The 13894-nt window shown below is 39.8% G+C and overlaps 1 protein-coding gene across 1 annotated transcript; it reads right to left on the reverse strand.

The window, feature by feature from the left end:
* Window positions 1-829: 829 nt before the first annotated feature.
* Window positions 830-4916, reverse strand: zfp36l1a (zinc finger protein 36, C3H type-like 1a). Its single transcript, XM_030127239.1, has 2 exons — window positions 4679-4916; window positions 830-3551 (listed from the first exon to the last, which is right to left on the reverse strand). The coding sequence occupies exons 1-2, from the start codon at window positions 4727-4729 to the stop codon at window positions 2487-2489; spliced, it is 1116 nt and encodes a 371-aa protein (XP_029983099.1). The 5' UTR covers window positions 4730-4916; the 3' UTR covers window positions 830-2486.
* Window positions 4917-13894: the final 8978 nt, after the last annotated feature.

Here is a 13894-nt window from a genome sequence, read left to right on the forward strand (position 1 = left end):
AGATAAAAACCGCAGCTTTAAAATGCAATTTTTATGCAATGTTTCAATGTAAATGTCATTGCACAGAACAAATGTACAGATGCATCATGAGCCAGCGCACACAACCCACCACACAAGATTCAACTTTTCCAAAAATACGGGGTTTATTGACTTAACTGCAATACTTACAAAAGAGAAAAAAAAACCAACAGATTTTTCATATAAACTCATCACAGAATTACTGTAGTGAAAACACATGGCTGAAAAAATACATTCAACAGTTTTTTCTTTTACTTTCTTTGTGTCAAATCTGTTCACCTCTTTCCAGACACATGAAGGCAACACAGAACAAGTGACTTTTAAAACAAAAATCATTGTCCATATTTATATAGAGTGTGTGTATATATATATATGTATATATATATATATATATATATATATATATATATATATATATATATATATATATATATATATATATATATATATATATATATATATATATGATCTCATTAAGGGCAAGAGAAAGCCTTAGCTACCTGGAATGTATTCAACGAGGCACTTCCCAATGGTCAAGAAGGGGCCAAGCAAGTGCATCAAGCATCCGATTAAAACAAAAAGAAAGAAAGAAAGAAAGAAAAAACAAAAAAACCCCAAATAATTTCCTCAACCCATTTGGTCACAGCTATTGCTTGTATTAATTACAGACTGGGTGTAAGAACATGTACTGACATTTCTACTTAATATGGAGACTCTCCTAAACCAGAGATGCTAGAGGTCTTAACAGCACCCCTTGTGACTTTACTACTGTCAGCACAAGTACTGTGAGAATACTTTCAAGAGTTGGGGAAAAAAATCTGAAGGAGGGGGGAAAAAAGCTGAATTGCTGTGATAACAGTTAGCTACTGTTACTTGTCAGATTTATAGAAAAAAAAAAAAAAAAAGACAAAAAAAAAAAAGAAGGGAAATTATCAGGAATGAATACAAGCAAACCTAGTTTCGATGGAATTGCAGTCCAATGAGAGGGAGTAAGAAAAAAAAAAAAAAAGTACAATAAATAATCAAAACGCAAAACATCTTTTTTTGCATTTTTTGCTTTAAATTAAGTTCATTTTTGACAAAGTGTAGTTGCAGAACAAAAGTCATTGAAGTACAATATATTAAACTGTGAAAAAAGGAAAACTGACAAAAACGTCTTCACAATCTTTAGATTAATATGGAAGATCATAATTTAACATAAAAGAAAATATATTCTATTGCTCATTATCCAGATAAATACAAAACAAAATTAACAAAAAATGCATATGATCACCAATAAATATGTTCTGATAAGTTAAATAAGCAGTGACAAGCAAACCTTCTGTCTGGAAAGTTTTCAAACAATAATAATAACCGTAATAATAACATTAATAAAAAATAATTATCAAATAAAGAAAGCAAAAAAGGGATGTAATGAGTATAGAGTGCTCCTCAGAGCAGGTTTAAAGTGGGGGGTAAAGTAAAATAGCTTGGAGATCCGATCTCATCAAGTTGCAGGATGTACAAGTGCACCATGGGAATGCTGGAATTCCCCACTGCCTGCAGATCGGTGAGGATGAGGGAGGAGGAGGCGGTGGTGGGGGAGGGGTACGGGGGGGTGAGAAGTGGGATAAAGTCTGACAGGTTTTATGATCAGTTTGATATCAAGACTACCTTCCCAAAAAAAGAGCCAGTGACCAGCAACAGGAGGCAAAAACTCAACGGGGAGGGGCATAACCAACTTCCAGTTCAAAGTCCTTCCTGCAGACTCACCCAGTCCACAATTACATAAGACAGGGCTTGAAAGGAACCGTGAAGGGGGGGACAAATGAGAAAGAACTGAAAACAAACAGTAGTCCATTCACCCTAAGCACATGCAGAAAACCACCCAGCCACTTTATTCTTTTTTTAAACTATTCATATCATTTCAGGATCTGTCTTTTTTTCCTCCTTTTGTCTCAACTCAGTCTGTAAAAAACGGCTGTGGTAGATCTACACTTACGTTAGTGAGCGCCCTCTCTCTAGTTTGGGGGAAGTGGTATCGTCAATGAAGAGGAGGAGGAGGGGTGGGCAGAAGGAAGGGGGGTTGGGGTCTAGTGCAATGCACTCCCCTATCCAAGGCCACTTGTGCTGCTACACATTCAAGAACAAATGAAGAAAGAAAAAAAAACAAAAAAAACAAGTGGCACCTGGAAAAAACAGTCAATTTTTGTTCTCATGATTTTCATTGTTCAATTTCCTCTCTTTTTGGCACTATGACACATGGCAGGGTGCTTTTCAGACCTGATGTGCAGATTAACAGGGATGAAATGATCGTTTAAATTGACAGAGTTCCCTTAATTGACTACATCCACCATATATTGCTAACAAGGAACTAACACGGTGTCTTGGTGAAGGGAGGACAGGGAAGTGGACAGAGGCAGAGGTAGAGGGGAGTGCCGTGTTCTCTTTGTGTCAAAAGTAAAAAGTCACTGGTGGATATGTGCAGTCTAGTCATCAGAGATAGAGAGGCGGCTGAAGATGGGAAGGCGACGGGTGGTGTCCAGCGTGGGGGACTCTGAACCGCTCAGGCTGCCTCCAGAGCTGCTCTGGTAGCCCTCTTGGTCTGACAAAGAGTCAGGGGGGCTGGATGGAGACTCGAACATCTGAGGGGACTCCAACATGGGTCTGAAATAGTAAGGTGTGCTTGTTGGAGAGGGGGGTGCAGGGGTGTTGGGCTCCGTGCCTACAGGACCGGCACCGAGGCTAGGCCCAAACAGGTTGGCCAGCTCCTGGCTGGAGTAGGTGAAGGGGTTACTGCTGGGCCAGTCAGGGATCTCATCAGGGAAGAACATGGGTGGAGGGGTGACCGAAGTGGGGCTGTCCCTCAGCCCGGCTGAGCTGGAGAAGCCTGCAAAGCTGTAGCTGTGCTGCAGTCGAGGCCTCTCAATCTTGTTGGAAGAGTTTAGAGGGGAAGACTGCTGGGGAGGTCCACGGCGCTCCTCAGCATTATGAATGAAATGGCAGCGAGGCCCATATGGGCAGAAACCGATGGTGTGGAAGGTGCGGCACAGCTCAGTTTTGTATTTTGGATGGCGGCTCAGGCTGCGCAATTCATGGATTCCGTGCGCAAACTGGCATTTGTCGCCATACTTGCAGGAACCGTTCTCCTCGAAGGGCCTGCAAAGCTCCGTCTTATAACGGCTGGAGTTAACTTGGCTGCTGCCGCCGGTGGGACTGGCAGGGCCCAGGCACTTGTTCAGGAGCCTTTCACCCGTCTCAGAGAAGGAGCGGTCTCGCAGGCGGTTCTCCTTGTTGCTGGCACTGCCAACCCCTGAGATGAGTGAGGAGTGGTCCGCTGCCTTCAGACTGTTCAGAAACTGGTTCTGGCTGAACTTGGTGCTGCTGACCGAGTGCCGCCGCTGGTACACACCTCCCACCGAGGGAGATCCCACCGCCTTCCTGTCCAGCAGGGCTCCGGTGGGGCTGGAGATGGGCACGTTTGCACCAGTGCAAGGGGCAGACATGGGATGAGGGGCACCCAGGTTGTTGTTATAGCTGAGCAGCTTGTTATTCTGCAAAGACACAAAAATATAAAAACATTAGAACAAACAAACCCTCCCAAGACTGACACTCAATATGTTTCAGATTTAAAACAAGTACTGGTGGGCTTCAGATTAGAAAAAAAAAAAAAAAAAAAAACCTCCACAGCCACCTCTTGCATGACTGTTCTTTTGGCTTTGACAATATAAGCGGATACAGGCCTATAGAACAGCAGCTGGTTTGGCAAACTGCCCTGGTGAGGAATGTGTGGCTGTTTAGTAAATGGAGCAGGAGCACATGAGAGGAGCTCCAAAGAGCCTGCAGCATTTGAAAGAGAATCAAAGTGCCACAGCACCAAAACAACATCACCTCCAAACGAGATGGCATGTGGACTTATTAACCATTTAACTTCCCTGTTCTTAACAAGATATAAAACTAACAAAAAGACAACTGAACGGCAATAGGAGTCAGATCCAAATCTGACCCAGAAACACAAGCATAAACACATCATCACCTATCCTTCTGTCACCAGAGAGCAGCCACTGTTCTAAAAACTAGTTATTTATCATCAAGAGTGAGCGTTCCACGGACAGAATACAAACCCCTACCAGCAGCTTTAATAGCAGAGTAAAGCCGCATAAATCTGGTCAATGATTAGCGGCATGTGGCTGCTGCTGCTTTGTGAGCTGGGGGAAAAGTGGCGCAAAAAACGGCCCCAATCTGAACAAAGATGTCATGACATGTCTAAGGCCCACTTGAACAGCTTTCCTGCCCTCGGAAACAGTGAGGAAAGCCAGAATATTCGCTTCCAGCCTGCTGTGACAACTGTTGAATATGGAAAGAGCAAAGTTGACCATTTCAGCAACTTTTAGGTGGAGGTTAGCGCCAGCTCTGGTCCACAGCAAAGACAGCAGTTTAACGCAAAAAAGAGCCTCTGACTGCGGCCAAAGACTGGGTTTATAACTGGATAAGTGAGCAAAGAGTCAAAGTAAAGCCAAGAAAGGAGCCATGGAGCAGAGTTCCACAGCAGAGGAGCAGAGGGCCGCGGGGCGTGCAGCTCATTCCTCCACAGCGGCTAACAAGCTAACAGGCTAACAGGCTAATTAAGCTAACAGCGACAAAAACAACACAAGAGGGAAAAGGAGAGCGTCAAAGATACCTTGTTCATTACTTCAAAGTCGAAGAAAGGCGATACCACGGCTGTGGTCATCTTTGCAGCGACAAAAAAATAAAAAATAAAAAAATTCAAAAGAAGTTTAAAAAAAAAAAAAAACTAAAAAAACAAAAAAAAAAACAAAACAAAAACAAAGTGAGCTGGGTAGAAAGTTGCGCAGGTCTGCGGAGTTTGTGATGCGCAGTTAGTTCCCGTGTAGTTTGGACCCTGCAGAACTCCCCCTCTGCCCTGCTCCAGCCCCGACATTTGCTTTTTAATCCTTTGCAGGAGGAGCCTGAAGCACTGGGCGTGAACTTTCTGACAACTTTTTTTTTTTTTTTTCCTTCCTCTTCTTCTTGCAGTGGTTTTGTCAGTTTGTGTGAGATTACTCCACTGTTCAGATCAATGCACAACAGGACACTTTAGGCCCCGAGCAACATTCACTTTAAACCACTTTTTCCATTCACCTTTACGCTCTTTGTTGTACTTTTTATGAGTTTATTAGAAAAAGCTTTAGATGACACATTAGAAGTGACTTGATCAAGTTGTATTTCTTCCTTTTATACTGCACATGTCTTCAAATGCTGATCTAGTCTATTTTGTGATATTAAAACTTGGTTAATTTCACTTCATCCGTACATATTGTATGCATATAATATAAAAAACACTAAGTAGGTATATAAATCCCAGATAGTAAATATTTCTGCAGTATTATGACATACATTTGGCATTTTTGTCTTTCTTATGGCATTCTGAAAACCTTTAGTCTTAGCTGTGGTCTGACTAAGGTTCTCCATAACAGATGTGGAAGCACCAGCAGTATATGTCTGAGTTCTGGCATATGTCTGCAGAACCAAAAGACTGGGCACAGAGCGGGAGCAAGTATAGGGATGGTATGGCATGTTTATGGCAAGACAGAAGACTGACTGAAGAGTGGCAACATCTGATTCCATAGATGGATGTGTTTTGGTTGTGTTTTGGCATATTTCTGTAAAGCCAAAACACTGCGCAAAGAGCGGGAATTTCAACCCAGAAGAAAACCCACTTCATTTTAAAAGCATGATCGACACAAATTTGGGGTGAATTTTGGCCTCCTTTAGGCTTCTGTTTGGGTCAGTTTTGGCTACTTTTTGGCTGGATTATGGGGATTTGGGGCTTTTCTGGGACAATTACAGCTATATTTTGGAAGTCCACAATTAGTTTTGGGTTAATAAGTTATGGTTTGGGAAACTTAAATAAACTGAACCCCAGTCCCAGATAGCAAAATCATTATGGCTTAAATCTGGCCCAGAACTGGCATGCCATTTGGGCAAAGTTCTGGGCGGACGTATGGGCCCTAAATGGCCCAAAATAGACGATCCAAAATCAAACCAGAAGGAAGCCAAAATTCACCCAAAACTAATTGCTTAGTCATACCACAGTTAAGCCTAAAGGTTTTCATAATGCCAAAAAAAAAGACAAAAAAGTTCCAAATGTACGCCATAATACTGCAGAAATATTTGCTATCTGGGGTGGGCGAGGGAAGGCTGCAACTTAGTGTATTGTAGAAGTCTGGAGATGTTTACTGGGAGGCGCTCACTATCCTCAGGGTTTCTGCTACCATCCACTACTCTGTAATTAATTTACTCTTAATTGCTGGACTGTAAAGTCACTTGTGGGACTTTCCGGTGAATTCAAGCAGCCAGGGCCTTTAACTCTTTCCCGACCACAACTATTTCCCCCCTTAAACCCCTTAAATCTCCTCTACTGTATTTTTATTTACCAACATGTGCAGGCGGAGTGTCGCTCTCCTAAACCTGAACACAGATGCATGTCATTCCACCATTTATGGGGCTGATAACCTGATCCACAAGTGAGCTCACTAGACTCAACCACAGCGTTGTCACAATGATCCTCTGGGCCACATATGAAAGAGCTGTACTGCAGAGAGTGAAACCTATACAAATCTATTGTGGGCCCATCTTCTTCCCTCCCTCCCTCTAAATCCATGACAGAGCAGCCATCGGCCATGTGAAGAGCCAGTGTCAGAGTTGGTTTCCGATAGAAAGAGAAGAGAGGGTGGGGGGAGAAGGAAGGCAGGGCTCTGGTGAGAAGAAAAGAAGCTGTTAACAGAAAAAAAGTTGGAGGAGGGGATAGCGTGAGGGGGAGATTTATGGGGGACGTTTATTACTACACAGCACTGCCCCAGGGAGGTGAGGGAAGAGGGCCTGGGGGGGGGGCAAAACATTCTCTTTCCTCTTCTTTGCCTGTACAGGAGCCACACAGGGGGTGGAGAGCTTTCTCTAACACAGGGGTGTCGAACTCATTTTAGTTCAGTTCCACATTCAGCCCAGTTTGATCTGCAGTGGGTCGGACCAGTAAGATGATAACAGTAAAAAAGTAAAATTATATTACAATCAGGTTTACATCTACAAAGTTTCCTTAAAAATCTGAATAACATGAACAACTTGAATTGTCTGAAGAAAAATAAGTGCAATTTTAACAATATTCTGCCTCGGTTTATCAGTTTATCATTTACACATGTGCGTTACAATCACACAAAACATTTAGTAACAGGCAGAATATTGGTCAAATTGCATTTACTTTTCTGAAGACATTTCTGTTTGTTTATTTTTGTTCAGATTATTCATGTTTTTTGTAAAAGTATAGTTTGGTAATGTAAACACTTTCATATAATTTTACTTTTTTTACACCTAAAAACACAAAGAGAGAATTTGGTGTTGTCGTCATTTATAGGTTATTCTGATCATATTTTACTGGTTCTGACCCATTTGAAATCTAATTGGACTGTATGTGTCTGTATGTGGAACCTGAATTAAAATGATTTTGACACACTTCAGTGTCATTTTTGCATTTTACAAATTCATCCCGCGGGCCGGATTGGACAAAAAGCAGATGGACTTAAAACTTTATGCAAATACTGAGTTCTTCTGGACTTTGGAGCCAGAGCTGGTCAGTCAGAGAGTGAGTGAGCGAATGAGAGTGTGTGTTTTAACATAAAAAGAATTTTACGAGCAGGAGTAATCTCCCCCTGGAGTGTTTTTGCAGACGACAGGGTGGGATGGAAGACTTTGCTGGAAATCATGTCTTCAGTTCAAAGGCCCTGTCACTGATTGATTAAGTGGATCTGATCAATTGTCAACCTCGAAGGAGTCCCTACAGCAGACCCGTTTAGGAGGTCAAATCACTGCCATACAAACCCTCTAACACGGTGTTACCTAAAGGACTTGTAATATGTCACACATTAAACACATTCAGAGTTTATCTACACTAAACGCACAAAAGGCCAGATTTAGATCTGCTGCACAGCAAATCTGCCAGTGTTGATTTTCCAGTGTTACTTGTATTTAACACCATTCAGAGTCAATATGACATTTGATCCATACAAACTAACACTGGTAGAGTCAGCTTGTGTCTTTGATGGGGTCCTTTTTCGGGGGCACGTTTACCAGGTGTCGAGGAGCATGATTGAACACCATAAGGGGTGTTGATTTCTGGACAGAGCAACAGAGCAGACCAGTGTGCGCATGGACGTCGTATGAGGCGTCGTATCAGTACCATTTGACTTCTGAAACAAGGCTATTTATTAGGCTGGAAGGAACTTTTCTGTCAGCTCTGTCACTATCAGAGTGTGTATATTTCTGTTCGGACCTACTTGCTAACCAGCTGCTAAAATTAGCTCTTGCTGCAAACTTAGAACGTGGAACATGCTAATTTTAGCTCGACGGCTTCTTGCATTGTAGTCTGAGGTAATTCATACAATTCATACAAGAGTTCAGAGCAAAGCTATTGAACAAATAGTAACCCAGATAGCAAAATCATTACGGCTTAAATCTGGCCCAAAACTGGCATGCCATTTGGGCAAAGTTTTGGGCGGATGTATGGGCCCTAAATGGCCCAAAATAGGCAAGTCAAAATCAAACCAGAAGGAAGCCAAAATTCACCCAAAACTAACTGCAGACTTCCAAAATATAGCCATAATTGTCCCAGAAAAGCCCCAAATCTCCATAATCCAGCCAAAAAGTAGAAAAACTGACCCAAACAGAGGCCAAAATTCACCCCAAATGTGTGTTGATCATGTTTTTAAAATGAAGTGGGTTTTCTTCTGGGTTGAAATTCCCGCTCTTTGCGCAGTGTTTTGGCTTTACAGAAATATGCCAAAACACAACCAAAACACATCCATATATGGAATCAGATGTTGCCGCTCTTTAGTCAATCTTGTCTTGCCATAAACATGCCATACCATCCCTAGACTTGCTCCCGCTCTGTGCCCAGTCTTTTGGTTCTGCAGACATATGCCAGAACTCAGACATATACTGCTGGTGCCTCCACATCTGTTATGGAGAACCTTAGTCAGACCACAGCTAAGACTAAAGGTTTTCAGAATGCCAAAAGAAAGACAAAAATGCCAAATGTATGCCATAATACTGACAAAAGATTTACTATCTGGGAAGTGTCATGGTGCAGTCCTGCGGTGGCACAGGCCCCTCCCTCAGACTCATCATCAACTTCACCTGCTGCCGCCTGTCACACCTGCAGCACATCTGCATTAGGAGCCCTGTTAAAGAAAAAAAAAATTATATATATATATATATATATATATATATATATATATATATATATATATATATATATATATATATAATTATTTATTTATTTTTAATCGCGGTGCTTTTTGGAGTGATTACTGTACATGTGTGGTGAATGGTTAGACTTAACACTAACAGATTGTACATTTTTAACTCTAATAGTGTTAATCCCAGTGGACAATATACACCTTCTGAGTAGTATAGTCAACACTAGTTAAAAGTGCATTTAACACCACAGAATGTTACTTGAATACTGGTGCAGTGTTGAATAGTTAACTCTGTTGGTGTCACTAATTAATGAACTTTGAATACTAATCTAGTGTTCTTTTCATATATGGTGGTGTTAATATTTTACACTTAAAGAGTTTGTCTGAACACTGTCATAGTGTTAATCATTTTAACACTTTCAAAAGTGTGAATTTAACACTTAACTGGTGGTTCCCTTATAAACCCTGGCTGGGTGTTAATTTCAGCTCTGAGGGTGTTAAGTTTGCATTTTCAAATTTGCAGTGTGTATTTCATGAACTGTCCAAGGCCAGAGCAGCTTAATAAGAGTCAAATGTGTCTTCTTTACTGTGTTCATCCCTGGCCTTCGGAAGCCTCGGATGCAGCAGTTGTTTACTTTAATACTCTCAGATGTATCGTGCCTGCTTGATATTGTGCTGCTCAGTTATCCTTCCAGGTTTAGGAGGAGGAGGCACCTGTTTCCTGCCAAAATGAAAACAAAATGAAAAAAAGAATGAGGCTGTTCTCTCAGGGGATAATGTCAGATGTGTTCCTGTTTTAAAGACAGTACACCTCCATAGCAACCGCAGACATAACTTTGACACAGTGCCTTGGAGAAAACTGCACACACACCCTTTGACTTCATACTTTCTGACATAAGGGAGTAAAATGGACCAAAATAATTGGGATTCCCTGAGACTTTTTGCCCCCTACAAAGTATTATGAAGTTACTGAAAATTAAAGGATGGAAGTTTGAATAGATTTTGTGCAGGTTTTTGGGATGTTGACGACTTTGTGTGGAAGCAAAAAAAAAAAAAAAAAAAAATCTATTGTATGGTATATTTTGTAGAGACAGACTGGTAAAGTCAGCATCAATAGGATGTGTGAAAAAAAACTATCAGTATCAGCAGATGTTTGCAGAGATATACACTAAAAAAATCCTGTTGTTTTTGCGGAAAAAAAACTGGCAACTGTGGTTTTCAGAACAATACTGTAAAAAACACATCCAACTGTAAACATTTACAGAGTAACATGTAGATTTAATATTTAAAACATGTAGATTGAACAGTTTAAACATGTAGATTTAACAGTGGATTTAAATGGTAAATGTTCTGCACTTCTTTAGCTCATTTTCTCCTCCTTCATGGTGTCCACAGTTCTTTCCAAATCCACCAGGTCCAACTGGGACCAGTTTAGGGTTCAGTGTCTTCCATGGACACTTGGACATATGGACAGTCAGAGCCAGGATTGGAACCACCAACCCTTTGGTTATTGGACGAGCCGCTCTACCAACTCTACCAACCCATTCATTTACACATTTAAAATGGTACATTGGAAAGTGTTTACTTTTTTGATAACTTTTTTATTAAAAAAGCAAATATGCCGTTATTTCAACATTATGGTCTTTGCAGTTTAAACGGCACCACACTGTTTTTCAATTTACAGTTTTATTTTCTAAAAACAATAGAAATCCATCATTTCTTCATCCAAATCTGGTTTTGTTCACATACTCTTCCTGTAAAAACTACAGCTATATTTGATTCAATCATTAACACAAAAATCTTTTCAACTAAACAACTTTGTATTGTATTGTCACTTACAGTTTTTTTATGTTGCAATTTTACAACTTTTTGGTGTTAATTCTACTGTCATTTTTTACAGTGTGGAAGTTTGAGTAGATTTTGTGCAGGTTTTTGGGACGTTCACAACTTTGTGTGGAAGCAAAAAAAAAAAAAAAAAATCCATTATATGGTATATTTCATATATTTCGTACAGACTGATAAAGTCCGCATCAATAGGATATGTAAAAAACTATCAGTATCAGCAGATGTTTGCAGAGATATAGTACAATAATAACACAAAAAAATATTAGGTTTTAATCTGGAAATACTGACTTTGAGGGAAAAGAAGATCACTCCTGCATAGACTGTTCAAACATTTATTGATTAATTTAATTTTGTATGATGTTCAGTTGTTCAGAGTGATATAGTTATTGCTTTTACTTACATGTTCAGTTCAGCATTTATAAAGAGACTGATTTTGAACTGAAGACATGCACAGTGTGGTTTCACAGTCCACCTCTTTGGACAGAGGGTGAGGATAATACCACCCAAAATGACGACCCTTCAAAATCCACAGCTGCTCGACCTCTGAGGTTATACTTAGTTGTTAGTTTTGTTTGCTCCTTCAAACTTTCATTTAGCCAAAAATATAATATATTTTGATGGGTTTCATGATGTAAGATATATTCTCCATAGCAGTATTCATAAAGGCATGCTGAAGTCAACTCCTAGGCGATATTTCACAGTAGAACTGAAATGCATCTTTTGTGTCCAAGATTGTAAAAAGTGCAGGTGGAATATTTATGAAGTCTTTAGGTCCACTTCATTCATTGACTTTGACAGTGAAAGACACACAACAAAAGGAAACAAAACAGATCTGCTGCAGAACAGATCAGCCTGGGACAGGAATTTCCTCTGTCGGCAGAATCTAGTTCTGTACTGAAGGAGCTGATTTTTTTGATTTTTTTTTTTTTTTTTTTTTTTTTGAACATTCTTTTTATTGAACATTTTCAAACTTCTACAGTCCAGCGCAGTACATACAGGTTGTATGAAATGTAGAGCAGATCCAAAATCTGTCCACAGCGATAATCTCAAAAGTCTGTATTAAATCTATTTCAGGTAGCTGCAGTCTGAGTTCCCAGATATTCCAACACTTTTCCAAACTTTGCTGTAAAGACGTCCTTCTGATGATGATGAAATTATTTATTCAGTCATCACATAATAACTAGTGTCAACAACAACACTTCAAACATTACAAACATTACCAACAGGTTAATGACTGAACAGGCCCAGGCAGAAGCACAATGCTTCCATTAATGCCTGTCCTACAGAACACATTCAGCTACCCAGCATCCAATATAGGAAAAAAAACAAAAAAAACAATGTATCCAAGCAAACAAACAAGCAAAACATAAAAAGGTGAAAATAAACCAGAGAAATAGAAAACTTAACCACCAAATTAATGGTAATTTAATGTAGAATCAAAAATAAATAATTTACCTATTACTTATTAGATCTTAACAATTGTATCCTTCAAAAATTGCCTGACATACCATTTTTTTCTAATATCAAAAATGGGCTACACATTCTTAAATCCATGCTGGCCTCATTCCATAGTTGAACTCCAACAACAGACATACAGGGTGGGGAAGCAAAATGTACAATGAACATTTAGTTGTTTTTTCTCAGCAGACACTACGTCAGTTGTTTTGAACCCAAACATATACTGATGTCATAATCATACCTAACACTATTATCCATACCTTTTCACAAACTTTTGCCCATATGAGTAATCAGGAAAGCAAACGTCAAAGAGTGTGTGATTTGCTGAATGCACTCGTCACACCAAAGGAGATTTCAAAAATAGTTGGAGTGTCCATAAAGACTGTTTATAATGGAAAGAAGAGAATGACTATGAGCAAAACTATTACCAGAAAGTCTGGAAGTGGAGGAAGCAACAAAAACGTACCAAAGCTTTTATTAAAGCTCTCAAATCCAAAATCCTAAAGGATCCAACCAAATCCATGAGAAAAATGGCAACTGAACTTGAGGTAGACAACAAGAGCGTTAGAAATGCAGTAAAATATGATTTGAAGATTTAAATTCTCATGACTCAATAAACTAATTGGTCATACACTGTCTTTCAATCCCTGCCTCAAAATATTGTAAATTTTGCTTCCCCACCCTGTACATCTTCTTTTAGTCTCTTTTTTAGCTTAATATCGTTCATATAAAATCTTAGTCTTTCCAGAGAAATACAGTCAGATATCACAGACTTCCACAGATGGACTGAAGGAGGTTCTTCTCCAACCCGTTTGGTCAGAACAGCCTTTGGACCCAACACGAACAAAAACTGAACAGTATACTGATGTGTTCTCAATGATTCAGAGATGCATCCCAATAAACACAATAATGGGTGAGTCTGTACCTGGTGCTTAATGACCACACTGACCCCAACACATATGGTTTGACAAAACTGTTGAATGTGTTCACATTCCCAGAGGCGGTGAAGTCCGGTCCCTAAAATAGTTTGACATTTGGGGCAGTTTGGACAGGCCCCTGCTGTAGATTTACTGTGCGTATATGGACATATATAGACATTTTGTAGAATAAAATACTGCATTTCTCTAAATCTGTTACATGTGGATATTTTTGAAGGTAAAAGTAAGATTTCCTCCCATACGTTAGTGTCTATTGTTGTTTTCAGATGAGTTTCCCATGATTTCCGTCAGAATGATAACTTATCAGTGTTCAAATGCTGCAGCTTTGAATAAAATTTGGAGACAAAGTGACTTTGATGAAGACTGTCTACAAGGGTCTTTTCTAATAAACTGAAGTCATCTGGG

The sequence above is a fragment of the Sphaeramia orbicularis genome, chromosome 22 (genome assembly GCF_902148855.1).
Source record: "Sphaeramia orbicularis chromosome 22, fSphaOr1.1, whole genome shotgun sequence".
Classification (NCBI taxonomy): Eukaryota; Metazoa; Chordata; class Actinopteri; order Kurtiformes; family Apogonidae; genus Sphaeramia; species Sphaeramia orbicularis.

Bases quoted from the DNA above. Each gene is read 5' to 3' on its own strand.
- zfp36l1a (XM_030127239.1), bottom strand. From the start codon at position 4,729: ATGACCACAGCCGTGGTATCGCCTTTCTTCGACTTTGAAGTAATGAAC. The intron at 3,552-4,678 runs GTATCTTTGACG...GTGTCTTTGCAG, and splicing joins ACTTTGAAGTAATGAACAAG to AATAACAAGCTGCTCAGCTA.